The 26125-nt window shown below is 40.7% G+C and overlaps 1 protein-coding gene across 1 annotated transcript; it reads right to left on the bottom strand.

Moving 5' to 3' along the window:
- Positions 1 to 311: 311 nt before the first annotated feature.
- Positions 312 to 26125, bottom strand: ATP6AP2 (ATPase H+ transporting accessory protein 2). Its single transcript, XM_010597747.3, has 9 exons — positions 25993 to 26125; positions 19522 to 19652; positions 18059 to 18190; positions 10928 to 11023; positions 10632 to 10769; positions 9763 to 9816; positions 8492 to 8641; positions 5461 to 5580; positions 312 to 1383 (listed from the first exon to the last, which is right to left on the bottom strand). Exons 1-9 carry the CDS (start codon positions 26027 to 26029, stop codon positions 1189 to 1191), a joined length of 1053 nt encoding a protein of 350 aa, XP_010596049.2. The 5' UTR covers positions 26030 to 26125; the 3' UTR covers positions 312 to 1188.

The raw sequence follows: 26125 nt of genomic DNA, 5'->3' as shown, positions 1-26125 counted from the left end.
TACCCTAAATAGTCCTTTATATTCTAACAAAGTAGTCGCTTGTCTTTCAAAATGCTACAGGAAAATTTAAGCCTTTCCTACCTAAAGGCAATTGTAAGTTTATCATACATTCTGTACAAATTCAACAACAAGAATGGTAACTGAAACACCTTCCTTATATTGGTACTGAATCTCAGGAAGCAATGAGAATCAATGTTAAAAACAGCATAAAACCATTGTGTATAATCAAACAGTCAATTCTGATGAAATAAAACCATTTAGTTAGGTTTTCACAATATAAAATAGATTAAGTAGCACTGAAATGACACAAATTTGGCATCATGATTAACTTTATTTGTCACTCTTTATAGACATTGGTCCACTTCCACATGAAAAGCAGGAATTATCCATTTCCACATAATACTCTATAGAATGAAGTTGTACCACAAACCATATATACTTACGGGGGAAGGTTACTGAAATAAAAATATTTTATATTCATGCCCCAAAGTATCCCCCAAAGATTTGCTCTTGTATGTATAATTACAAGCATCTATACTCCCCAAAGCTAGTTTCTTCTTAGATCAACATCATAGTCTTAATATCCACACCAGACCATACGGATCACCAAACTTTCAGAAGAGGTTGAAAAATAGCTATCCTCTGTCAATCAGAACACAGTTCCAAAACGATGCGATTGTGTAAGCACACCCATATTTTAGGGCTGCTCTAGGTTAAAAACCTTTTCTCTTGTTTCAGAGATATTTACATCACATTAAGACATTTACAAACGGTTTATAGCCTACAACTGCCCAAGTATGATTTTCACCTATCCCTTGTAAGGAAGTTAAGCATCCTTAAGTTTCTCTAATAAGTTCAGTGCAGGTTTTCAACATAAATAACACAAACTAATCTAAATGTCTTACATTTATTTCAGTGCACATTTCCCAATATTAGATGGAATGAAATTATATTATTAAATGGTTATATCATAATATTCGAGCATATTATGGACTCTTTATCACACAATTTGATTCACATCAATACTATAATTCACTCTAAGAAAGTCACAGGCACACACAAAATAGAGAACAAAATTTGCTTTTTTATAAATTTAAAGTACACTATCTACTTTAAACCACTGAAAGATTTATTCTAACAAAACGGCAAATTTCCAAACCCCTTTTCTAAGTCTGGTGTAAGGAAAGTTCAATCCATTCGAATCTTCTGGTTTGTCATCCTATAAATGATGCTATCATATCCAGGATCCATGTTCCAAATATTGTAAGAGGTGATAATCACAGCCAAGGCCAAGGCGATCATTATCCAAAGTACCAGGTTGAAAACCACCGAATACTCAAAATTATAGTTATATGCAAGGTTATAGGGACTTGGTGAGTTCTTCTACAATCAAGAAAAGAAAAAAAGAAAATCAAGAGGGAAGAATTTTAAGATACCAAATTATTCCAGTTTGGTAGCTATGATTCATTTATCTAACAAGCATTTATTTATTCATAAGTGGCATAAGAGTTACTTAACACGAGGAGAAACCAAGAAGGGGAGCCTTCATGGCGAAGACACACTGCTGACGAAAGTATATACTGGTCCAACTGCTTGGGAAAATGTGGTTCAATACCTAATAAAGTTGAAGGTGTATCTATCTGGTGATCGAGCAAGTCCATACCCCGGGAAGAACGTCTATATGTGCACTAGAATGGATAACTGTGGCATGTCCATACCATGGAACATAGAGCAGTAAAATGATGGTGCCATAGCTACGTCCATCAGCTTGCACAAATCTTAAAAACAATACTGAGCAAAGAACACAGGAAAATACATACAGTATGATTCCATTTAAATGAAATTCAAACGCAGGCAAATCCAAACATTGTTTAAGGACAAATACAGAAGTAGTCAAACTGTAAAGAAAAGCAAGGGAATGACTAACATAATATCCAGGACAGCAATTACTGCTGGGTGGGGAGGACAGAGGGATAAAATTGGGGAGCTTCAAAGCAACCAGTGTTCTCTTTCTTAAGCTATATGATGGGTATACAGTGTTAGGATGATTTTATTCTTTAAATTAACTAGTACTAAATTTTACATAAGGAGCCCTAGTGGTGCAACAGTTAAGTGCTCAGTTGCTAACCAAAATGTTGGCGGTGCGAACCCATCAGCCGCTCTGTGGGCAAAAGACGTGGCCGTCTGCTTCTGTAAAGATTGCAGCCTTGGAAACCCGATGGGGCGGCTCTATTCTGTCCTATAGGGTCGCTAGGAGTCAGAATTGCCTTGACAGCACACAACAACAACAAATCTTATACACTTATGTATAATCCACTTAAAATAAAAATTAAGAGGATAACAAATGACGCTTCAATCACATCTTAGATCTGAGTTGATACCTGCCAGGCCTTGGTGGGTGGGGGTGATTCCAGGCCTATGCAAAGGCGTTGTTTGGGAAATGGATTCATTTGGGCTAGAGAACAAAAAAGTCGGACAGAAGCAGGCGATGAAGCTAGAGGCAGGGACGCTCTGGAGACTCTGCCCTTGTGCCTACAGGCAATGAGAAGCACTGACAACTTTCAGGTAGGAAGCGAGTGACATGATCAGATTTGTCTTAAAAAGATAACTTTGAAGACTGTGTGTAGGATGGCCTTGAGAAGTGCAAGCTGGGAAGCAGGAAGACCAGCAGAGTGAAGTGGGAGAGATGTGGGCACGGTGTCTGGCAGGGAGGTCAGAGAAGAGAATGTAAATGTTCTACTGGTCCCTACTGTCCCAGCACCCGGCGTGAGGACTGGGCAGTGATTTCGACTGGAGGCAAGGACAAGGACACAGACACGTGCAGTTTCATGCGGCGAGCACAGAGTTGAGGCAAGCATTAAGGGAAGTTCACCCCTGAAGGCCTCATTTTTTGTGAACAGGTTTTCCCCTACCCTTTCTAAGTGTACAAGTCAATGAACTTTTATATTTTTAGAGTAGTGTAGTCATGAGCACAATCTAATTTTAGAAGATTTCCATCACCCTAACAAGAACCCTCATGCTGAGGGCCTCTTTTTGTGGGTGAAGTAGGTGAAACTGTCAGCGCAGAGTTAAGGGGGCAGAACCTGGATCAATGAGAGTAATGAAAGCTGACAACAGGCCAGGAATCAGAGACCAGAGGAACAGGCAGGATGGTATTTCAAGGAATGTTCGCTAGCAGCCTCCCTTCCTGAAGTATGTCTCTCATGTTTAACAGAAAATATATCTTAGCTTTTAGATTACATATGCAAAGACGGCACTGGGGTTTTTTGGGTTATGCAAAGTGTTAATTCACTACCTTGTAGTTAAAGAAAATCCAATGACATTACCTGATTCTTGCTCCTCATTACACATATATTTGAGAATCCTTCTGATAAATTAACTTATCCATTAAAGCAGCTGATTCACAAATTCAGACTAACTCCCCAGGAAACACAAAATAATTCAGCTCTGCAAAACTGGTTTGTCAAAAAAACTCCCAAAACAAGGGTACTGTGTTCAAACTGGTACATTTCTCTGGAGTCACATCACGAACAACTGGCAGGCCTAACTTGGACAATGTTGAAAGAATTTAGTGTTTAAGATAAAAGTCTCCAAATTCAAATCGGCCTTTATATTAAAAAAAAATAGTACTTTGTTCCTTTTTCTTGTTTGGCTCCTCTTTTGTTTCTTTAATTATTTTAAACCATTATTTTATGGCTTATTCCCATTTTCTATTATTTAAAGCTCTTGGGGGCTACTTCTGCTGTTTGAGCTTGAGCTAACTCACATTCATGGCAGATTGGCTCCACCTGTGCTTTACAAGTTTTTGTGTTTGGGGAGACTGTGGGAGTCCCTCTTCACTTTGGATTTTGCTAAAGGTGTGTCCTGCCAGAGAGCTTTTACATTTAAGTCTGCTCGGCACCACAGAGGTCACCAGCCTGGGACCAGGTTTTATGTTCACTTCTGGGCCTGGGGCTTCTGGGAACTTGCAGGTAATATCAATTTGAGCCCCAAACCCACCTGAAGGTAGCTCTGTGGTTAAGAATTCCTTGGCAGCCATCCCCCCTCCCAACACATACCCCGACACACCCAGAGCCCAAGCTTCCTTTGTCTCCCTTTGCTGGTGGGCCAACGGTTTTCTGCTCTACACTCTCAGGGCACGGCCCTTTCAAGGTCACCAGCTTTGTAAGGTGGTGTCATTTCCAACTCCCCACTTCAACGAGCTGAAGGTTGCACTTCCAGTCTCTTGGTAACCAAACTGGCAGATGTCCCTCAGGGAGTCCGCTTACTAGAGTTTTTAGGTTCCTCTTTTTTATGTGCTCCTTAAGAATTTCCCAGATGTTAATAGGAGAAACGATGTGCAGAGGGGAGAGGGAGTATAAGGCAACTCTCTGCACTTTCTGCACAATTTTTCTGTAAACCTAAAACTGCTCTTCAAAACTCTATTAAAATTTTTTCCCTTACTTTCTTGAGAGCTGAACTATGCACTCAAAAAGGTGTTTGTTATTTTGTATCCAGTATTTCTAGATGCTCTGGGGTAGGAAAATTTTTGGGTCGTCTAGCCTGCCACGCTATCCTAAACAGAGTTCCTTTTACTCCAATTCAATTTAGAATGAAACCATCTCAAACCAGTCATCTCTGGATTATCTGGAACAGGTGTTATCTTTGACCTTCCCCCCCACCCCCAAGTTCCACAGTGCTATCAGTAAAACTGAGCAGGCTGCAAATGGGTGCAAAGGGGAGTGCGTATATACAGAGTCCACAAAAGGAATCAACATTGCTGACACCCTGATTTTGGACTTCTAGTCTCCAGAATTGTAAAGGAATGAATTTGGTTCCTTAGGCAAAAAAAAAAAAAAACAAAAAAAACAATGTATATAAATGACTGGTACCTGACAGCAAGTGATCAAAGCCAACCATAAACAACGTTCTTGGCCACACAATGTTTTAAAGCATTTACACCACTGCTCTTTTTCATAACCCCTGGGATATGCTGAAGCTACTTATATGTATGCTTGCATGTACACACACACACACACACACAAAGTGTTTTACCGTGGCCTATGACCCTGCAAATGCTTAAAATCAAAGCAAGATCCATACCAGAAAAGTGTAGAGGTAGATAAAATTATAAAAAGGCGTACACAGAGGATTCTAGAAAATGAGGGACTGTGCCACAAAGACAATGTACTTCCTATCTGAATTCTCTCATCAGCTTTGACAGATTTAGTTTTATCCCTAACTGGAATTCTTGCATTACCTGGTTACAAGGCCAAAGAAGAACTGAGTATCACTGGCAAATACACCTGGGACTTATTCATTTATTCTATGTGAATAAGAAACCAATGTTTTAATTGTAGTTGTCTTTCAGATTTTCTGATGGCTTGTTCATGTCATCCATGGGTAATACAGGATTTAGTGTTTTGTTTTGTTTTTAAGTTAATTTAACAATTTTAAAGCAGGATCTAAAAATGTACTCACCGTACGTTTTGCCTCGAGGATAGTCCTTGTCTTTCTCACAAGGGATGTGTCGAATGATTTGACGGTCACCAACTCTACCACTGCATTTCCACCATAAAGATTATACATGTCATCTGCAAACTGAAAATTGATTGATTAACATTATCATGAATCTCAAATCCAGACTGATTAAATTATGTGTAAAGCTTCAGTGCGGCTACAAGAACACCACGCCGTTACCTACCGGCTCATGAAATACACTATGCCTTAAAACAGACATGTCTTAAAAGTAATGATTGCGTTAAAATATTCAGAAAAGTGTCAGCCTTCAACTTATATTCAAATGTTCAAAAAGAATTACTGTAAGAAGAAACTGAATTTTAGGCATATACACTGGGGGAAGGGCAATGAAATCTTCCTAAGGAATTTCTGGTTAATCACAAACATCTACCAAGACTTAAATATGGAGCCACACTGAAGAGTTTTAGGTGAATAAATTTAAGGGCAGAGAAAACTAGCATTTATTATGCATCTACCCAGTGCCTGGCACTGTGCTAGGTGTTTTACTTAGATTATCTCATTTAATTCTTAAAGAACCTCAATAAAATTTAATTTTAAAATGATTCAGCACATAGGCACTGCCATACTTGCCGATGCGAACGTAAGTTAGACCATCCTTTCCAGAGAACAATTTGGCAGTACATGGTAAAACATTTTAAAAAATGATTTCTAAATTGTAAATTACACTTTTAAGAAGGCTGCTTACTAAAGTTCAGGGCTGACAACCAGGGCATGACCACCGAGTTTGACAGTGGACAAACCTGTTTTTGTCCATCCCTCTTAAGATGGAGGGGGAGGAAGGGCTGGGGAGCCTTGGTGAGCTTTAGTTCTCGGCCATATGAAGTAATTAAATAAAGAAACCTCACCAGTGGAGAGCTAAAACTCTCTGAAAAGACTACGGAAAAGCCCTTCCAAACTTTTGTCTCACTGCTCACTAACTCAGTCTGGCAAAGACAGAGGGAGTCTGTTTCTCCTGATGTTTGGCCAATACAATAAGCACTCTACGAATAACCAAGCATTTCCCAGTCTTCCGATTCCCACAAAAATCTAGGTTTAAGTGAGCTGCTCCAGCCACCAACGAAAGCACATGCAGCGGCAACCCCATGCAGACGCTGGCCACCAAGGCTCTCTACTCCCTCAGCGTTCCTGCTAGGGGAGCCTTCAGCTCAGCACAATGAATGCCACAAATCAATAAAGGCATAAAACCATATTTTTATGAAGTCGAAAGTTATTAAAGACTCAAAGGAAGGAAGAGTTAATAAAGAATTCGCTGTCTTCAAAAAAAAAATTAAATTATCCAGGGCTTAAAAATCATAATTCTGTCTTAACAGGGTTATCATATGACCTAGCAATTCCACTCCTAGGTATATAGTCAAGACAAGTAAAAACGTGTTCACAAAAAAACTTGTACACGAATGTCCGCAGCAGTGTTATTCATAATAGCCTACAAGTGGAAACAACCCAAAAGTCCATCTGATGAATGAATAAGCAAACTGTGGTATGTACATATAAAAACCCAAAATCCATTGCCGTCGAGTCGATTCCAACTCACAGCGACCCTATAGGACAGAGTAGAACTGCCCTACAGGGTTTCCAAGGAGTGGCTGGTGGATTCGAACTAACAACCTTTTGGTTAGCAGCCGATCTCTTAACCACTGCTCCTGTATATACATATAACAGGAATATTATTTAGCCATAAAAAAGGAATGAGGCACTGATACATGCTACAACATGGACAAACCTTGAAAACATTATGCTAACTGAAAGAAGACAGACACACAAAAAAGCCACATATTTCATGATCCCGTTTATAAAAAATGTCCAGACAAGGCAAATCCATAGAGATAGAAAGCAGATTAGTGGTGGCCAAGGGCTGGGTGTGAGTGTGTGTGTGTGTGCACGGAACGGGGAATGACGTTAACAAATAGAGTTTCTTTTTGGAGTGGCAAAAATGTTCTAAAATTGGATTGTGGCAATGATTGTACAACTCTGGTCACTGAACTGTACACTTTGAATGAGTGAAATGTATGTGAATTACAGACGTGTCTTTGCTGGAGGGCAATTTGATAATATGTACCAAAAGCCTTAAACTGTTCACATCCTCTTACCCAATAACCTCCTTGTCGAAGTTTACCCCGAAGAAAGATTCAGAGCTGAAAATAATGATCTGTGTACCAGGATGGTCATTACAGTAAAATTTATTATAGTAAAATGTTAAAAAATACCTAAAGGACCAAAAAAAAAAAAGTGGTTTGAGTAAATAAAGTATGGTATATCCATTCATTAAGGAGCCCTGGTGGTGCTGGGCTGCTAACCAAAAGGTCAATGGTTCGAATCCACCAGCTGCTCTACAGGAGAACAATGTGGCGGTCTGCTTTGGTAAAGATTACAGCCTTGGAAATGCTATGCGGCAGGGTCCTATAGGGTCGCTATGAGTCAGAATTCAGGCAAGGGATTTGGGGTTTTTGTTTATATCCATTCATTAATATTTATTGCCTTCATTAAAGAGTCCAGTTAAGAAAAAAATACAGTACTGGAAAGTAATCATACAATGTTTTTATGTTAAACAAAAAAACACTTACGATGCGAGAGTTACCAATTGCTAATGCTCCCCTTCCTAGCATTGTTGTTGGTGTTAGCTGCCACCCAGTGGACTCTGACTCATGGCGACCCCATGTGTGCAGACTAGAACTGCTCCATAGGGTTTTCAAGGCTGTGGCCTTTCAGAAGCAGATCGCCAGGCCTGTCTTCTGAGGCACCTCTGGGTGGGTTCGCTTCACCGTTTGTGCTACCCGTGGCCCTTCTCCCAGCAGTAGGAAGAGATATCCCAACATACCCCTTTCATTCCATCCTCGGCCACCAAAACGAGAGGACCCTCAAAGAAGGCGAGTAAGACTTCAGTCAACAATGTTTCACAATGTAGATTCTTCCACTAAGAGGCTACAAGTGAAATGGTCATACTCCAACTTCTCATTCCATGTTGATAATTTACCTTTTGCAGAGTCTCAACAAGGATCCTAGAAGCATCTCTGAATTGTTCAGAGTCTTCCCCATAACGTTTTCCAATTTCATCCAAACCTGCCAGCTCCAGTGAATATAAATCAGGAGAATGATCCTTGGCTAGATGCTTATGTCGAGACAACTTAGGAGAAACAAAAGGTAGTGAATAAAGATGTCAAACACAGCCAGGTGAAATTTCGTGCTTAACTAGACTAGGCTGAACAGAACCACACCAGTGTGCCACAACGCACGAATAGGCTAAAACGGTGGCAAACTGAACTTGTTTAAATGGGAGTTTTGGATAAAATGAATCCAACAAAAACCTCATTTTTACAGTTACAGGACTGCCTAAATATATTTTTTTAATTCCTCCACTTTAAAAACTCAGACATGGGCCAGATTATGAAAGAACAGTTGGTTGGACCAGTTTGATCCCAGGAGAGCGTGAGCCATCAGTGCCGAGAGAGTGGACACCTCCCACATGACCTCCCAGGCCTCCAGTACTCTGCCTCCTGACTCCCGGAACCAGTTGTTGTTGTTGCTAGTTGCTGCTGAATCAATTCCAACTCGTGGTGACCCCATATGTGCAGAGTAGAACTGCTCCATAGGGTTTTTAAGGCTGTGACCTTCTGGAAGCAGATCACCAGGCTTGTCTCCTGAGGTGCCTCTGGGGGGGTTCAAACCAGCAACCTTTTGGCAAGTAGTCAAGTGCTCAACTGTTTGTACCACCCAGGGACTCCCCCAGAACCAATACCCACTGAAAAAGTTTGAGAAACAACTTCAGAAGATAGTAAACAGGCAAGTTCTTTTATTTGAGTCACAAGGATGATTTAAAAATAAAAATTATTCACCAAAAACATACCCTTCAGACAGATTTATTCCTTTCTTTGATGACCTGACATTATTAGCCTGAAGCTGTTATTTCCATTTTAGGCCCCAGGATATAAAAAAAATTAAGTCTTCATGTCTGACAGGAAGTCGATGGCCAAGTTAGGACTACGGCCAGGATGTCCCTATTCCCAGGCTTATATTCTTGGGGGATATACTCTCTCTCCTACAAGCAGAAATGTCAAATAATTTAACTATAACAGGAGTTCAAAAATTTTCAACAACAATGCTAATTTCTCAGCTTTCATGGGATCATAAACCTAGGGTATACTTAAGCAAACTTTTCAGTTGGTTTCACTACCATTCAAAGATTCTCTAGAAATGTCTTCTGGAACCAAAACAAACGGAACTGAAAAATTAGAGCAGCCTACTTACCAAACTGGAAATATCATGTAGCACTTGCAGCTCAGAAAGAAAGAGCAGGTCAACCTTTATAGAGCCAAAAGATTTTAAATATGTATCAGAGATTTGTATTTGCCATTTATCAAGTCAGGCTCTGGATATTACAAATGTTAATCACGTAAGTGAATTTATATAACAATTGTCCTCCATTTGGTAGGTTCGTTTCAACTGAAAATGTAGATAAAACATTGTGTCCTAACAAAAAGTTGACGGCCATTCCTTAGCACTTGCTACAACTCAATAGCTGTATTTTTGAGATAACTATGATAAAGCATTCAAACTCTAACGTGGTTTTCCCTCAGGTCGGCAGGATAGTCTGACATAGTGCAATGAGGTCCTGCCAATGGCATGATTTCCTCACTGCCCAGGATCCATAGTAGTTAAAGAGGCAGGACTGCTGCAAAGGTGCTGTGTCGTGCGCGTAGGAGGGTGCATGGGCAGATCCTGAAGCTGAAGGACAGGGGTGGCTCCCTACACTGTACTGTTAAGAGTTATTAGAAAAATGTGGCAAAACATCATCAGTAGCAGTGACGATGGCTCCCATATTATCGGAATCTACGCAGCTCCACTAGCCACCAAGTAGACACTGTGATTTCTGACTTGTCTGGATTAATGGGTGGCAACCCTTGTGCTACAGAGTAATACTATTTACGACAGCTCAACTCCCAAAAAGAGCCAGAGATTCATAAGGAAATTTCACTAAAGAGAAGAATTTACTCCAATAGTAAATTTGCCCAATTTTTCATTTTCTAAAATTTCCAGTTTGCTTAAAGTCAATAGCATAAGCAAAGAGAAATTAGTAATGATATGCATTTATTCATTCAATTAACTGCACTACTTACCTCATTGTTCCTACTCAGAGAACTGAGGGGAAGTGAATTGAGAATGGAGTTTTCTTGAAACAGGCGATTACGGAGCTGTCGCAATGTTACTGCAAGGTCTTCGAAAACTGAGTTTGCCTTCCCCACCATATACACTCTCTGGAAGTAAGAATCCAAAGTTTAAATTACTCACATTCTACAGTTGAATTCCAATATATACCGGTCTGACAGGAATTTTCATAAAGTTAGTTTTAAACTTTTATGAAACGATGACAATTTCTTTTTTAAGCATCTTCAATAAAAACTGGATTACTTACTTCCTCACTAGGAGCCAGCTGCAAAACTACAGGAGTTTCTTCAGAAAATAAGGAATGGATGGAATTTGCAACGCTGTCGAGATTAAAAGGAACTGCCTGAAATTTAAAAGTAAGACCTTACTTGTTATCTGAACCAAAGAGAGAAGAAAAATCATTCAGACAGTAGTTAAAAAAAAAAAAAGCAACAGCATTTTCTACCTAAATTCAAAAGACCCAAATCATTTCTAAACAAAGAGCCCTTTTTCAGGCACAGAAGATTAAACAGCCCCCTGGTGGGCCAACAGGCTCATGTCTCCCAATGTGCTAAATGGGAAATCACAATGAGGACACAACACTATTTAGCACAAACCGTCTTTTCTGGTGGTCTTTCGCATATTTTAAGCAATACATCTGATTTCAATATTGATTAAACGTGTTACCCGGAATGTGTATCCCACAAAAAAGTATTAACTTGCATTTAAGAGACAGTCATATAATTGGTGGCTACCAGGGGCGAGTGGGAAGGGGAAATAAAAAAATACTGCTTAAGGTTAGGGTGATGAAAAAATTTGGACACAAATAGTGGTTGCATAATATGGTGAAAGTAAAAATGGCTGAAATGGCAAATGTTTTCTTATACATATTTCACCACAGTAAAAAATTAAAGAAAACAACAACAAAAAGAGGCTTTTGAAGTATTAAAATTTAACGGAAACAGAAACAGGCCCAATTTTTTGTTTCACATTGTAAAAAATGCTCATTAGCAAGATTTAGGGTTTGTCTTCAGAGACTGAAGTCTCTTGACAAGACGTTTAAGTTATGTCACGAGAACTGTGAAGCCCTTATCTTAGGACCACATCATGGTATTACTACTGAAATAATCAATTACGGTGAGACCTACTTTTTTTCTTAAAATTTTTTAACTAATGTTACATACATATAATAAAAACCCATTGCTGCTGAGTTGATTCCAACTCATAGCGACCTTATAGCACAGAGTAGAACTGCCCCATAGGGTTTCCAAGGAGTGGCTGGTGGATTTGAACTGCTGACCTTTTGGTTAGCAGCTGAGTTCTTAACCACTGGGCCACCAGGGCTCCATACATATAAGAGTGTACAAATCTTGGGGTAGAAGCTCAGTGAATTTTTACAAATAGATACACCCATGGAGCCCAATCCGATTAAGACATACAACATTACAGACACCTTAGAGGCCATCCTACCCCTACTCCCATCCTCCAGGGTAACCAAAATTCTGACTTCTACCCCCACAAATTAGTTTTGCCTTACATTATTTTAAAAAATAAGTTAGGGTAATTTTCCCCCTAAAAAAGTAATTTTGCCCTTGATATTATTATAACAAGCAAGATAGTAGTGTTTTTGATTCAATGGAGATTTCTTACAGTGATTTTCTTTTTAGTAACTCCCTTTACTATTTAAAGGTTCATGTTTATAAGTAGTAAATTAATGCTAACATGGTACAGACAGAAATCAATGTGATTATATAAATCATACTGATGAAATCCCAGCATAAAATTAGGTTTATCATTTTCATAATCCTGTGAAATGAAAGAATTGTTTTCCCCTTACTCAAGATATATATTAATAACTCTTCTCAAAATTCTCTTAAAATTAGTTAATGAGTAACTGAAGAAAGGCAAAGAGAATTTGAACTTGCAAAAGCATACTGTTATCGACTTTCTTTAGTCAACCACACGTCCTTCCCTTTTTGCAATCATAAGTTCACCTCCTCAAGCTCTGGAAGGAATACATGAACATGTAACACAAACTCTGCAGCATCGTTTCACCTAGTGAAATGGCATTTGTGTCAAGAGTTGAAGAATAAAGGTAGGATGTCCCTAGCAATCAAATTGGAGAAGTTAATGAGTCAAAGGAAAATGAGATGACTGTGGTCCAGTACAACGAGATGGTGCCCAGCTACCACCACTAAAAAATGTAGACCAAAACTCTAACTCACCAAAAAAGACCAGGCTTGCTGGCCTGACAATGACTGGAGAAACCCCAAGAGGACTCTTTTAGCTCAATAACAAGTCACTCCCGAGGTTTACCCTTCAGCCAAAGATTAGTCAGGCCCATAAAACAAAGCAAGACTAAAGGGGCACACTAACCCAGGGACAAGAACCAGAAGGCAGGCGGGGACAGGAAAGCTGGTAAAAGGGAACCCAAGGTCAAGAAGGGAGAGTGTTGACATGCCATGGGGTTGTTACCCAAATGTCATAAAACAGTATGTGTACTAACTGTTTAATGAGAAGCTAGTTTGTTCTGTAAGCCTTCATCTAAAGTATAAAAAAAACAAGAAAGAAAATGAGATGACTGTGATGGAAAAGAAAAAAAAATATCAACCGTTAGGCTCAAGGTGCCTTAGCTTTTTGGAGGTTCTTGCTTCTCCGCTTTCTCAACTGGGCCCTTAGGCACTTACTTTCCTAGGTCGCCCTCCCTCCTTCCCCCATCATATGTACGTATTATCTTCTTTCCTCAACCATTTGTAAGTTGGAGACATAGTGGCCATTTACTCCTAAGTACCTTGGTAAAAAAAAAAACAAAACTTTTTTTTTCTACCTTGGTATATATTTCCTAATAATGACCTGCACTAAAATATATATATATATATTTTCACTTTTTTTTAAGGAAATAATTTGAAACCTACAGGAACGTTGCATGTAATGAGTCACCTGTTGTTAACATTTTGCATCATCTGCTTTAACATTTTGGCATTCTCTATTTCTCATTTAGATTACAAAACTGACATTTTGCTGTATTCAGGTGTTCCTCAGCTTTGGTCCCTTTGGGGTTTGGCCCTCCACTCTTTCGTACAATATTCATCACCAGGATCATGTTAGAGAAGGGGCCTGGCATTGTCACTGCTGTATCCCAGGCCCCAGAATGGTGCCTGACACAAGTAGATACCTGATACATACTGCGGATGTGCTGACATTCTGAGGCCACCATGCTCGCACCCAAGTTAGAATCCGATGTGCCAGCTGGCAGAGGCATGACTGTGCCTGGGTGTTGCAGCCAGCCTGGTCTCTCTGGCAGGGTGTGTACTGGTGTGGACCACTGTTTGACTGTTATTACAATGTATGAAATGCCAAAACCAAATGGCAAAAAACCCTGAGATTCTGAGAAATGCTTTGGCTTGATAGGAATGGAATCCTCCTGAAAATGGTAGGAATCTATAGTTTCTTTCACACATTCTTCTTTTTTCAGTTTCTTTAATGACTTTTTATTTCTTAAATTGAGCTATGACTTACATACCACAGAATTCCCTGTTAAGGTGTACAATTCTGTGGTTTTTAGTACAGTCTCAGAGTTGTGCAACCATCACCACGATCTAATTTGGGAACATTTTCATCACTCCAAAAGAAGCCCTTCAGTTATCATCTCACCCCACCCTCCCTAGCCACCTACCCAGTCCTAGGCAGCCGCGGATCTATTTTCTGTCTCTATGGATTTTCCTATTCTGAATATTTCATATAAATAGAATCATACAATACGTGGCCTTTTGTGCCAGGCTTCTTTCACTCAGCACAATGTTTACAAGGTTCATCCATGTCATGTATGTATCAGTACTTCCCTCCTTTTTATGGCCAAATAATATTCCGCTGTATGTATTTATCCTATTTTGTTTACCCATTCATTAATTGAAAGGCATTTGGGTTGTTTCTACATTTTGGCTGCTATGAACATTTGTGTACAAGTTTTTGCATGAACAGATGTTTTCAATTCATTGCTGAGTCATAAGATAACTCTATGTTTTACTTTTGAGGAACTACCCAACTGCTTTCTACAGCAGCTGTACCATTTTACATTCCCACCAGCAATGGATGAGTGTTCTAATTTCTCCATAGCCTCAAGAGCACTTGTTACTGTCCATCTTTTTTATTATGGCCATCCTAGTGGGTATGAAGTGGTCTCTCATTGCGGTTTTAAACCAAAATGCCAGCAGTTCAAATTCACCAGCTGCTCCTATGGGGCAGTTCTGCTCTGTCCTATAGGGTCGCTATGCGTTGGAATTAACTCGACAGCAACGGGTTTGGTTTGGTTTAAAGACTAATGAAGTTAGGCATCTTTTCATATGCTTATTGACCCTTTGTAGGTCTTCTTTGGAGAACTGTTTATTTAAATTCTTTGCCCATTTAAAAAAATTTTTTAAGTAGTTAACTTTTTAATTTTCATTGTGCTTTAAGTGAAAGTTCACAAATCCAGTCAGTCTCTTATACAAAACCTTATATACACCTTGCTATATACTCCTGGAAACCCTGGTGGCATAGTGGTTAAGCGCTATGGCTGCTAACCAAGAGTCGACAGTTCAAATCCGCCAGGCGCTCCTCGGAAACTCTATGGGGCAGCTCTACTCTGTCCTATACGGTTGCTATGAGTCAGAATCGACTAGACGGCAGCGGGTTTTATATACTCCTAGTTGCTCTCCCCCTAATAAGACAGCACATTCCTTCTCTCTACCCTGTGTTCCCCGTGTCCATTCAGCCAGCTTCTGTCCCCCTTGGCCTTCACATCTCCCCTCCAGACAGGAGCTGCCCAGATAGGCTCATGTGTCTACTTGATCCAAGAAGCCCAATCCTCACCAGTATCATTTTCTGTCTTGTAGTTCAGTCCAATCCCTGTCTGAAGAGTTGGCTTTGAGAATGGTTCCTGTCTTGGGCTAACAGAAGGTCTAGGGACTACGACCTCCGGGTCCTTCCAGTCTCAATCAGACCTTTAAGTCTGGTCTTTTTATGAGATATTTGGGGTCTGCATCCCACTGCTCTTCTGCTCCTTCAGGGATTCTCAGTCATCGGTTGTAGCTGGGCATCATCTAGCTCTTCTGGTCTCAGGCTGATGTAGTCTTTGATTTATGTGGCCCATTCTGACTCTTGGGCACATACTTACCTTGCGTTCACTCTCCTTTGCTCCCGGTGGGTTGAGACCAAATGAGACCAAATGAGACCAAATGAGGCCGCTTGCTAGCATTTAAGACCCCAGACGCCACTCTCCAAAATGGGATGCAGAATGTTTTCTTAATAGTTTTTATTATGCCAATTGACCTAGATGTCCCCTGAAACCGTGGTCCCCAAACCCCGCCCCTGCTACGCTGGCCTTCGAAGCCTATGGTTTATTCAGGAAACTTCTTTGCTTTTGGTTTAGTCCAGTTGTGCTGACCTCTCCTGTATTGTGTGTTGTCTTTCCCTTCACCTAAAATAGCTCGTCTACTATCTAATTAGCGAATACCCCTCTCCCTCCCTCCGTCCCCACTCTCATAACCATCAAAGAATATTTTCTTCTCTGTTTAAACTATTTCTTGACTTCTTATAATAGTGATCGCATATAATATTTGTCCTGTTGCAACTGACTAATTTCACTCAGCATCTTTGCCCATTTTTAATTGGGTTATTTGTCTTGCTTTTACTTTTAAATGCCATCAGCATATAAAATTCCAAATGGTCAGTTATTTTCCCTCAGTACTTTGCAGATATTACTCTCCTGTCTTCTGGTTTGTAATGGCAATGATGAGATATTCACTACCATTCTACTGGCATTTCTTTGTAGTAATGTCTTTTCCCTCTGATAGCTTTTAAGATTTTGTTTCCTTGATGAGTCTTCAATTTCACTATGTCCAGGTATTGATCTGTCTTTAGCCTAGTGGCTGTTCCGTATGCTTTAAATCTGAGGTGTCATTTTTTTTTTTTTATCATTTCCAAACAGTTTTAAGGTATCATTTCATTACTGTTTTCTGATTTAACAGCGTTGTGGTCAGAGAGGGTGGTCTGTATGACACTGATTCGCTATTATCTGTGGAGATTTGTTTTGTGACCTTGTACATGCTCATTTTTTGTAAGCATGCCACGTATGCTTAAAAAATAATCCATACCAGACCACAGGAAAGTCTGAAAAAAATTCCAAAAAATGCAGTATCATACAGACCACAGTCTTACAATGCAATAAAATTAGAAATAAATTAGTTATTTTAAAAGAACTCGCATGTTTGGAAACAACAAAAAATTTCTAAATAACTCATGTGTTAAAGAAAGCCCAGTACGACTATGAAATATTTAGAAATGAATACCAATGAAAGCACCACATATCAAAAATGTCTTATGACTGCCTCTTGGTTTCTATCCCTTCCTTTAACTCTTTTACAATTTTAAGGTATATATTTTGAAATCTCTTTGAGATTGGTTTAGTATCTGTAGTTCTAAGGGGATGAATTCTGTTTGTTGCACTTTCTGTCTCTCTCGTGGCATTTTTTTTTCCCTTCAAGTGCTTTGTAAATTTGACTCAGCTTCAATTTTTTACCAAAGGAGCCCTGGGCTGTGGAAGTGTCCCTACGGGGTGGGTCATGTGAATTTGGAGCATGCCACTCTTCACAGTACAAACCTGTAGTTCCTATTTCTCTTAAGGGCCTCTTCTGGTACCCACAGCCAAGGGCAGTAAGCCAGCGCCTCTGTGATGGCCGTGGAGCAACTGGGGTTTTACTAGTCCTCCTTTCAAGAACAACACAGCATTTTACAGCTTTCTGCAGGGAGCATAGCTCCTGCTGACCTCTGTGGCTTCTAAGTTTTCTATTCATACCCAGCACCTGTGTGTATCCCCTTCTTTCTTTCAAAGTTTAGTTGTACATGCAAAAATGTTTTTGCAACATTTTCTCCAGCACTTCTATATGTGTAGAGTGGAAGGAAGGCCTCTCACATCAGCTTAGTCAGCCACATTGACTGAAAGGCCTGTGAAGGAATGAATGGGCCAGCAAAATAGCCTCCAATCTCCTTCTTACACACACTCAAAAAGAGGTAAAATTTAGAAGGTAAGGACACAAGACAAGGGCCAAGAAAATGCCCTCGACTGGTTTCTCTTTCAGTGGTTCTTTTTTTTTTCAAGCCTCTGACTCTTCTGAAAGTGGGGTAATTTCTCCACCTCTTACCTGAGAAAGTCTCTCAACCGTAGGGAACAGACAAGTCTCAATAAATTTACAACCACCAACTTCTTTTTTTAAAAAAATTTTGTTTGTTTTACCTATCAATCAGTACGTTAAAAAAGACAAGAGAAGACAAGTATGCTTAAAAAGCAATTCAATAATGACAGATAACAAGAGAAAATTAAAAAATGTACCCCTTTGATTTTTAAATAATAAATACTCACATTCTCCAAAGGGTAGGAAATGACACTACTTGGGGGTAGAGCCAGTTTGTCCACTCCCTTCACCAGCACCATCACAGTAGCTCGAGGACGGTGGAATAGGTTCCCCACTGCAAGTCCCGGCCAAGAGAGGTCCTAAACATTGAAAAGCATCTCACAGTGCTTAATTTTCCCCTCAAGAAACCACCTCCCCAGTAACATCCAATAAGCAGGGGTTCTGGGATAACACTGGCAATGAAAATTCACAGGGAAGGTAAAAGCTCTATTTTAAGCAGTCGTCGTAATCGCCTAATCAAGGGTGCTGTTTCTACCTTCCCAGTTTTCTTAAAATTCTATGGATTTGGAACCATGAAGTCTAATAATAAGTCATCTCAATCTTTTGTGGGGAAAAAAGCAGGCAAGTAAATGAAAAGTAGGTACTTTTCAAATCCCAAGTTATAACATGTTCTCTTTTTTATATAACCGCGAACATTTTCTTCCCCCTCATCAATTTTTGACCTTATCTACAGCATCATTTTTATCTTTCACAGTAACATAGCAAGGATGTCATTAAAACATTCTCTTTAGACTGTTTTTTATTAAAAAAAATTCCTGCTGAAAATAACTCTCATTGGTTTACTAATAATTATTTCTAAAGGTTACTTTAACTGCCATTTGTAGTCAAATTTCAGTTTGTTAAGAACCAAGGACAAATTTCAACCTTAAATATAAACAACCAATCGTGTTCACTTTGCTTGCCCAAAGAGGCAGCAAGGAGTGCAGAGGCTCCTTAGGTCCCAGCAGCGCAGTAGTTGCTACGCATAGCTTCTGGTTTCAAGGGCCCTCAGGATCTAGGAGAAAAGCCCTTTTTGGAAACTGATGATATCTAGAGACCACATCCAAAGCACGAAACTTACAAAGTGGGAGAAGCGAAGGATAGGAAGACAGCAAGCTGCCCTTCCTTTCTCCTAGCCCTTAGCTTCAGAGCTGTCATACTGATGGGACATACACCCCCTCTGCCACAATCACTGTAAGCAGCCAGTTGCTACAACAGGTTATAACCTAATTCTAGGAAACCAAGGCCCTGGGCTGCCCCCGCAGCTACCCACACTATTTTCTTAACCTCAGGCAAAATGCATATACATTTTATCATTCATAATTAATCTATCACCTGTACTGGAAAAAAAAATCAAACCATACATTCTAGTAATAGCAGGATGGATACATTTTCTTTACCTACAAAAACTTCATTACTCTGAATAAATTATTACATAAACATAATGATTTACAATTATTTGGTTTCAGAAGCCAGCCTTGAAGCACGTATCCAAAATCTCCACAATTTACAAACGAGCTCTTCTACTTTTGTAATCTGTACCAAATGTACCTACGCTTGCTTGTTGCTTTCTTGGGCTATTAGAAAAAAATCAACAAAAATGGTCTTAGAAGCAGCTCCAAATATATACATTGTTCATAAATACACATACTTCTTTCACCGAGAAGCCCATGGACAATGCAGCCACATCCGGGATTCGCTCTCCTGGTATAGGCCAGTTTCCTTCTCGGAAAACAACAGACCCTGGTGATCTTAATATACTAAACTCGTTCCCCAAAACACCTGAGAAGAAAAGAGATTAGTAAATGAAATATCAGCATAAGTCTTTTGCATCCACCTTGAAAATTATTAAGTATAGTACATGTTCCCCATTCTCAGTTGACTTAGCATGCTAAGTCATGACTGGACAAAATGGGGCATCCATTCCCTAAACAGCAACACACTTTTTCAAAGTATCTCTCTACCAATTCCATACTAACAAAGTTACAAGTATGAAACTGGATTGGCCTAATGATCTAGACACCTTCCTAGGGATGGCCCTTGAACAGGGGCATGCAGGAGCTGGGCAAGAATTAGAAATGAATGGCATTTCTCCATAATTAAAAAACAAAGCAACCTAGCACAGATTAGAAAGAAAAGAAACTTGAAATATCTAAATTATTTCTACCATCGACCCTCTCTTCAAAATGCAAATTTTCCTTCCTAGAGATAAACTCATAAAATTACTCCTTTACTATAAAATTCTAGCAGATTACTGTATCTTAGGAGGGATCACATCTTCCCTATGTCCTTCAGGCAAACCTAGTGAAAGGAGGCCTGTTGGACAGGAGACACATGTTACCAGTTGGAATATAAAACATTTCAGGCTTTAGAAACAAAGTCCAGGAAACAGTACAGTGAAACCTGTGAGAGTCAGAACTCGCGGGACTGCCTTGTTTTTCCTGTTCTCGCAAGTTTTCCACCTTTGACAGGGTGCAGTCACCACTTTTCTATTGCTCTCTATTTACTGGAAAACACTTGAGTTTTTCTTCTCTGACAGGTTTCCACCTTACACAGGTTCCAGCTTTCGCAAGTTTTACTGTATTTCCAGTTGATGTTTCAAGATGGTCAGAAAAGGCATTCTGCAATAAGGTCAACTAGTCTAGGGGTATACAGCCTGGGAATAAAAGATGAAGGATGACAATAAAGGGACTATTTTATAAACTCTCCAAGGTGGAGGAGGGGGTATTTTGCTTCTTCACCCATCACGAGTTAACCCAATGATGTCTAGCTTACACAGGGACAAACCAGCTAATGGAAATTTTTGGGTTCCTATGAAAAAGATTAGCTCCAAGTCCAAAACCAATCTTGGCTACGCCTAGTATGGGAAAATTAGACTTTATAAAGCGTCATTGTTATTCTCCTCACCTAAGGAAAGTACCACTTACACGGTATGGGAAGAAAGCAGGAAGCAACAGTAAATGTTTGGTGTTACAGTGTTAACAGTAAATAAAAGGCCTCAGGATGGTGATGATACAACATGAAGAGTTATGAATTTCAATTCAGTGCAGCCACCAGAGCAGGAATTTCCATATTGTTCTAGCCGAGGGCAGACAAAAAAATTAGCAGAATGGAACAGCCATTTGTAACTGATAGACATTTTGGTTCACTAAAAAAGTAGTACAACTCCAAAGAAAATGGAGCAGCAAGAGACATATTTTTCAAGTACCATATACATTTAAAGAGCCACATTTTGTTATGGACATACCCCTGTTTTGAAATGTTGCCCTACTCACTCAACCTCAGCAAAGCTATACTGCAACTCTGCCCCGACTTTGTAGTTAGCCTTAACTTCCATGGCTGCACAATAATTCTTCAGGAGGCTAACCAAAACCAAAACAAACTCATTGCAGTAGAGTCAATTCTGACTCACAGTGAATCTACGGGACAGAGTGGAACGGCCCCCTAGAGTTTCCGAGGAGTGCCTGGTGGATTTGAACTGCCGACCTTTTGGTTAGCAGCTGTAGCTCCTAACCACTACACCACCAGGGTTTCCTTCAGGAGGCTAGAACTTTAGAAAACCTCAAAATCATGGATTCCTGTATTTTGAAAGGTCATCTTGTCCAAACCTCTGCTTAATACTTGCTGAATTAATGAATGAAGTCACCCTTTGCATTTATCACTTTTCCCCTCTCAACTGGCTCTTTTGTTCCAACATAAAAATACACTCAAGGTACTCCCACTCTACAATAAAACCACAAAAAAACCTTCTTTAGCCCTACCAGCCCCCACCAGCTACCAGCTAGAAGGGTAGTCAATCACCATTTGCTTCTCTACTATGGTGACTACCCCACCACATCACTGAGATGACTCACCAAATCCAAAAGACAATGTTCAGCCCTTAATTTATTCAACTTCCCAAAGCACTTAATACTGGCAACCCCCTCCTTTAAAGGTGAGAAAAGGTATTCTACAAGAATAAAGTCAACTAGTCTAGGGGTCTGGGACCTGGGAATAAAAGGGAAAGCCTCTGCCCTGGCTTTCACGAAGTCATGGCCCCTGGTTTTCCTTCTAATCCTTCTGGCTGCTCCTCCTCAGTTTCTTTCCCTAACTGTGCTTTAAAGCAGTGGGACCTAAACTTCTTAAATTTGGACGTTGTTTTATGCCTACCTCCATAAAATATAGCTACCTAATTCCTGACACATTGCCTGTCCCAGAATCATGCCTTAATATAGAATGAATAATTTAACCGGTGAATGAATTTGAAAGCAGCCCCAACATACACGTATTTCTTTATAAAGTATACACTTGTACTATAATAATTTATTGCATATTCATAACAGATGATAAAGTACACAAAATAGAAACTTTAAAAAAGAATGTGATCTCTGTGGTATTCTTCCTCCAAATGTATAACCCCAATCTAATCATGAGAAAATTTCAGACAACCTCAAACCGAGGGACATTCTACAAAATACCCGACTATTACTATTCAAAAAAGGATGAGATTTTTAAAAAGATATAAATGGAAGTTCAAGGACATTCTTCTGGCATCCCAATGGACATCTACCATACTCCACTTTGGACTGTATCTGAGGGCTCCATTCTTTTTTTTAATTGTACTTTAGATGTAGGTTTACAGAACTAGCTCCTCATTAAACAGTCAGTACATATATTGTTTTATGACATTGGTTAACAACCTCACGACATGCCAACACTCACCCTTTTTGACCTTGGGTTCCCTATTACCAGCCTTCCTGTCCCCTCCTGCCTTCTAGTCCTTGCCCCTGGGCTGGTGTGCCCATTTAGTCTCATTTTGTTTCGTTTTATGGGCCGGTCTAATCTTTGGCTGAAGGGTAAACCTCAGGAGTGACTTCATTACTGTGCTAAAAGGGTGTCCGGGGGCCATATTCTCAGGCTTTTGCCAGTCTCTGTCAGACCAGTAAGTCTGGTCTTTTTTTGTGAGTTAGAATTTTGTTCAGCATTTTTCTCCAGCTCTGTCCAGACCCTCTATTGTGATCCCTGTCAGAGCAGTCAGTGGTGGTAGCCAGGCACCATCTTGTTTACTGGACTCAGTCTGGTGGAGGCCATGGTAGATGTGGTCCATTAGTCCTTTGGATTAATCTTTCCCTTTTATCTTTAGTTTTCTTCATTCTCCCTTGCTCCCGAAGGGGTGAGTCCAGTGGAGTATATTAGATGGCCACTCACAGGCTTTTGACGCTACTCACCAAAGTAGAATGTATGTTATGGCAATTGACCTAGATATTCCCTGAGACCATGGTCCCCACAGCCGTCAGCCCAGTAATTCGGTCCCTCAGGGAGTTTGGATGTGTCTACGGAGCTTCCATGACCTTGCCTTGTACAAGCTGTGCTGGCTTCCCCAGTATTGTGTACTGTTTTAGTGAAGGCTCCATTCTTGATCCTCACTGGTTTCCTGTTCTACATCTCTCTCCCTGGGTGACCCCATCTACTCCTAAGGCTGTGAACACCAAAGACACCCAGACTTTTCCCTCCAGCCTAGATTTCCCTTGAGCCTTAGATCTACATACACAACACTCAGCTAGGCATTTCCTTCTAAGTCCTACAGGCCTTTCAAACTCAACAGGTTCAAAGCTGAATTCGTCATCTTTCTATCTGCTCCTCCTGTATTCTCTATCTCAAAGGATGACAGCACCTTTCATGCAGTTCCTCAAAGCAGTCATTTTAAATCTTTCCTCAGCACTATAGTTAATTAATCACTGAATTCTGTCCGTTTTTTTTTTAATCTCCTGAATCTTTTCCCCCCTGTGTCCAGTGTACTTTCTTCAGGCCCTCGCCAGGTTGGCTAGAACTGGCCTCCTCATGACTTATCACGCCACCCTCTTGTCCAGCTTTCCCATCACCTTTTCAAAGGACAGATCTGTTCATTCACCCTTCTGCTTAAACTCCTTCACTCACAGCCCAGGGCCAAAATCCAAAAAATAACAACCAAGGTACTTCACCAGCATTACTTCTGGGATCTTCCCAACTTATACCCTATACATTCCAGCCCTACTCAACTATTTGCTCTTTTGCTCTCACACCTCTGTGTTTTTACACATTTTGTCTAAAATGCCCTTTTTTCCCATCCCAAGCTTTCATATCCATGCCCTATAAGGCACCTCCCCTGGGGGAAAACCCCTCAGTCTCCCCAGTCTGAGCTAGTGGGTAAGTGCCCTTTCCTCTGGGAAGTCCACCACACCATGCTGTGCTCTTCTATGAATGGACGACGGAATTAATCAACAGAAAATCAATGGGTCCTACTTCAGTCCTCTGTGACCAAATGGCCTCCCTTTTCTACACGACATCTTTTCAAATGCCATGTGTTCATCCTTGGTCTTTCCTCCCCAGGCCAAACATCTAAATTTCTTCAAACATTCCTCATGACCTGGTATTCACAATCCTAGTTCCCTTTCTCTGGTCTCACTCTACTTTGGTAATACCATTTTAAAGGCTTTCTGGGCTTCTTCCCCCCTAAAATTGAGAAGTCAGTGCTCTTAAACATGTTTTCCACTAAATCACTAGTCATTGTGGAAAACAATGATAATTTAACCTCATTTGACAAGCAATGCAGTAGCTGACAGGATTCGATTCTTGGTCTATGTGAACTAGACTATTCTAGTAAGGCAAGCACATTCAAACCATACACAGAAACAATTACTGTACTTCAGACCAAAAAGAAAACAAACAAACAAACAAAAACCCTAAACCTCCTGAATCAAAACAATATCAATCCCAATGTTAAAACATGGAGTTTCAATAGATGCTCAGTTAAACCACAGGATCAAAGGGAAGAATTTTAATTTCAAAATTTTAAATTTAAAAAATTACAATAAAAATGTCCCCAAAGTATCCTACCTGGATAAATCAGAATGATTTCTCCAGAGCCCAAAACAGAAACAAAACAAAGAACACTAAAACATTTGTGGAGTATGAAAACAGTGTCGCTATCATTAACACATAAAACCGGGCATTGCCAGGGATTTCAAGAACATCAGTGGTCTATACGCTACGCAGAATTACAAGACGTTCCCAACCTAGCACCTAACACAGCAGACACACAGGCCTCCAAATAGAGACCCTGGGGCTTAAACTGACACACGGGGGAACATTCCTCCAGGTTATTCTCAATGTGGCCTCTTGTTCTCTACCGTCTGCGCACCCAGTTTTAGCCTCACATCACTCCCACGTTCTCGCAGTGATAACATTTCCTGTGCTACAAAACATATAATGGAAAAGGCTTACGCTTTGGAGCCAGCTGACCTGGGTTCAATTTCAGCTGCTATTCACCACCTATGTGATGTTGGGTGATCTATTTAGGTTTTCTCACTGTTAAATGAGAATGATACCCTCTTCCAAGGATAGCCATAATATTAAATGCATTACCACATGATACACAGCTAGAGGCCAAATGTTAATTGACTTCCATTCCCCTTGCTAAGTGTTAGGGAACCTAGATTTTTCCACCCTGAAAGCTACCATTTATGTGACATGTGACCCTAACGACGTGACTCACTTCTTAGTTTCCAAATCCTTAAAACTGGGAACTGAGACAACTACGGAGAGGTACTTTTGTACTCACTTGGAGAAATAATCAGACAAAAACAATGATTTGACCTCAAGTTCTGTATCCTGAAACATATATGGGGAGGGAAAAGGGAGAGGGACTTAACCAGTTATTGATGACAGCCACTAGAAATGAAGACATAAGAGAAATGCAAAGAAATGCAGCAGATGATGACATTTAAGAAGTCTCCCTTCCCTTCTCTGCAGAGGGCCACGATTAAATAATTAAGAATTACATCCCTGTCCTCCAAAAGGCCTCCAGAGCCAGAAGAGGAGGCCGGGGGCGCCACGGGCGGACAGGCCTTCCTCGTAGAGGCCGAGGGTGGAGGCCGGAGGCCGGGTCAGGCACCCCATGCAGCCCCGCCCGGTTCCCGGTCCCCGGCAGCCCGCCACAGGCCGGTTCGGAGAGGAGGCCGCGAGGTGGGCGCCTGAGGCTGGGACGCCGCCGGCTGCCCGCACTGCGGCACCTGCCCACCAGCTGCCCCCTGGCTGTCCCGACCCCGGAGCCCCGCAGCGCCGGGCCTCCCGGAGCGTGCGCCGCCCGCCCCCGGGTCCTCACCGGCCACCAACAAGAACAGGAACACAAGCACAGCCATGGTTCCGGCGGCCGCAGCAGGGCTCAGCAAGACGGGCCGGGCCCGCGGGAAGGGAGCGGTCACTGGACAGTGAGAAAGTGACGCGCTAGTCCCGAC

This window comes from Loxodonta africana, chromosome X, assembly GCF_030014295.1.
Source record: "Loxodonta africana isolate mLoxAfr1 chromosome X, mLoxAfr1.hap2, whole genome shotgun sequence".
Taxonomy (NCBI): domain Eukaryota; kingdom Metazoa; phylum Chordata; class Mammalia; order Proboscidea; family Elephantidae; genus Loxodonta; species Loxodonta africana.
The sequence above is the reverse complement of the archived record's forward strand: the minus strand, read 5'-3'. Positions and strand labels throughout refer to the sequence as shown.

What these genes read in the sequence shown, in the direction of transcription:
- ATP6AP2 (XM_010597747.3), bottom strand. Translation starts at nt 26,029, where the DNA reads ATGGCTGTGCTTGTGTTCCTGTTCTTGTTGGTGGCCG. An exon ending in CTCTGAGTAGGAACAATGAG is followed by an intron (nt 9,817 to 10,631) that starts GTAAGTAGTGCA and finishes GGCTCTATAAAG; the next exon opens with GTTGACCTGCTCTTTCTTTC. An exon ending in TTGTTGAGACTCTGCAAAAG is followed by an intron (nt 5,581 to 8,491) that starts GTAAATTATCAA and finishes ATCAATTTTCAG; the next exon opens with TTTGCAGATGACATGTATAA.